The following is a 2552-nucleotide window of genomic DNA, read 5'->3' as shown; positions in this document are numbered from 1 at the left end:
GAGTCGCCCCCTGGTGGACACTAGAGAGAAGTAGAGTCATTTTCTCAGACTTCTATACAAACTCATGGCCTCCGACTCACCTTCAGAGCTCGAGTCCGGAACTTTCCCCCGACGGGCGAGAAGCAGAGGACGACGTGCAGGTTGCGCCGCACTCTGGACAGGAAGAAGTCGTAGAGGTTCTCCAAGGTCGGAGGTCGGCGTGGATGGTGACGCTTCATGATGGGGATCAGATCCTGAGCCATGTCGTCCAGCTCGTCGCGGGTAAACAGGTTGGAGACTTCACCGCACGCCAGGACGTTGTTCATGTATTCTGGAGAGGACGAGACACGTCACTGTCATGGCTGCAACCACGCGGTCCACCCCCCCCACCCACCCACCCCCTCAGGGTTAGAGGACTCAGGTACCCAGGAAGGACTCGTCTTTGATGTCGTTGTCAGTGAAGATGAAGGTGACTCCTCTTCCCTGCTGACCCGCAATCCGATACAGAGTCTTCAGGTCCTCCAGCAGGTTACTGCTGCTGTACGACCTGCAGCACACACACACACACACACACACACACACACACACACACACACACACACAGAGAGACACGACACACACACACACACACACAGACGACACACACACACACACACACGACACACACAGAGACACACACACACGCACACGACATGTCTATGTGTGTGTGTGTGTTTGTGTCTGTGTGTGTGTGAGTGTATGTCTATGTGTGTGTGTGTTTGTGTCTGTGTGTCTGTGTGTCTGCGTGTGTGTGTGTGAGTGTATATCTATGTGTGTGTGTGAGTGTATATCTATGTGTGTGTGTTTGTGTCTGTGTGTCTGTGTGTGTGAGTGTATGTCTATGTGTGTGTGTGTTTGTGTCTGTGTGTCTGTGTGTGTGTGAGTGTATGTCTATGTGTGTGTGTGTGTGTTTGTGTCTGTGTGTCTGTGTGTGTGTGTGTGCGTGTGTGTGTCTGTGTCTCTGTGTGCGTGTGTGTGCGTGTGTCTGTGTCTCTGTGTGTGTGTGTGTGTGTGTGTGTGTGTGTGTGTCAGACCTGCTCAGTGTGATCCTGAAGGTCTGGTACCCTGATATAAATGACGCTAGCCTCGTCAGACTCTGCTTCCCTGACCCCCCCACACCAACCAGCAGGGCGTTCCCCTGAGGCGTCCGCAGGATCCGCGAGATCCGCATCAGGTGGATCATGGCGTCCTGCCATTGGACCAGAGACAGAGGGCCGTTAACCAATATTAGCACAGAGAGGGCCGACAGGTCGTGTTTGGCTGTTTATCAGGTGGGAGAGCGAGCCAGAAATGAGCCAATCACAGGGCTTCAAAATGCTACGTTTACATTAGCGACCGACTGCTAACCCCTTCTGGATAAAAGCACTGAACACCTTGAAGAAGACCAGGTCCATGGCTCCGCCCCTCGCCGCCTCGTTGTACTGCAGCTGGAATACGGACAGCCGCTCCGCCAGGGCGTCCAGCGACGGGATTGACTCGTACACCTGTCAATCATGTCAACGTCACTGTGCTGTGCTAACAAATGCATTAGAACGAAGACACGTGATTAAATGTAGCTCAGGACCTTCGGAGCCTCCGGATCGCCGTCGTCGGCTTCGTCTCCCGTCGCCTCCGGAGCGTCTCGCAGGAAGTCCACGAAGAAGCTGTTCCACTGAGCATGCTCAGTCAGAGATCTCCCATGATCCTCCACTGTGATCTGAGCAGAGAGGAGAAACTCACTCCTGTCAACGCCGTAGAAGGTAAAAGAGTTTTTCTGAGCTCCGCCGGCTCCTCCGTTATATAATATCTAACTGTTAATGTTTTACCTTTAATGGCCCTAATACACCTTCTTGTTATTATACTTTTTATTGTTTTATTGTGAAGTTTAATGATTGCTTTCATATATATTTCTATTTCATATTCTGGTATATTTTAGTATATGTGTGTATTTCATTATGCTAGAGATGGATATATAGTATATTTATACTATCCACTATGTATTTACTTCACGATCGAGCGTCTTTGACATTAAAATGAATTAAGTTCTATATTATTATAATAATAATTCTGTTGCAGAAGAATATGAGACACTTTCGGCAAAAACGTGTTTTTTACGATTTTTGTCTATTTTTATTACTTTGTCTATTTTTTTCTGTAGATTTCTCCTAAATTCACCAAAGGTTACCATTAGATAATGCCTCATTTGCATATTTACACATAACATTTCAGAAAGTTTGTAATACAATAAATAATCATCTTAATGTGAGTAATGAACTGGTGAAGTTTGATGGTGATGTCTCCGAGTTACATTGTTAAATCAATAAAACAACATGAACCAAACTCACCGTCTCCATCAGGACGTTGAAGGTTCGTCTATCGCCGTCGTCCACGAACCGGTCGGCGATCACTCGACAACATTCATGATGGAAGAGAGAAGAGAGGAGCTCAGAGCCGAGACACACCTCAGACCTCACCGCCAGGATCCCCTGAAACACCATCGATGACTCATCAATAACACCATCCATGACTCGTCAATAACACCAACCATGACTCGT

At 48.0% G+C, this 2552-nt stretch overlaps 1 protein-coding gene across 1 annotated transcript in view; it reads right to left on the bottom strand.

Annotated features, from left to right (window-relative positions):
* Nucleotides 1-2552, bottom strand: part of dnah5l (dynein, axonemal, heavy chain 5 like) — a gene marked incomplete at its 5' end in the record, with an annotated part of 46678 nt that overhangs the window by 18869 nt on the left and 25257 nt on the right. The window contains 6 exons of the mRNA XM_031879638.1: nucleotides 77-310; nucleotides 405-526; nucleotides 1053-1207; nucleotides 1392-1502; nucleotides 1583-1714; nucleotides 2343-2483. Of these exons, the coding sequence (XP_031735498.1) occupies nucleotides 77-310; nucleotides 405-526; nucleotides 1053-1207; nucleotides 1392-1502; nucleotides 1583-1714; nucleotides 2343-2483 (895 nt within the window). The remainder of the gene's footprint in view (nucleotides 1-76; nucleotides 311-404; nucleotides 527-1052; nucleotides 1208-1391; nucleotides 1503-1582; nucleotides 1715-2342; nucleotides 2484-2552) is intronic.

Source organism: Anarrhichthys ocellatus, unplaced genomic scaffold (genome assembly GCF_004355925.1).
Source record: "Anarrhichthys ocellatus isolate YVR2014 unplaced genomic scaffold, GSC_Weel_1.0 scaffold329, whole genome shotgun sequence".
In the NCBI taxonomy this organism is placed as follows: domain Eukaryota; kingdom Metazoa; phylum Chordata; class Actinopteri; order Perciformes; family Anarhichadidae; genus Anarrhichthys; species Anarrhichthys ocellatus.
This window is presented reverse-complemented; position numbering and strand designations above follow the sequence as displayed.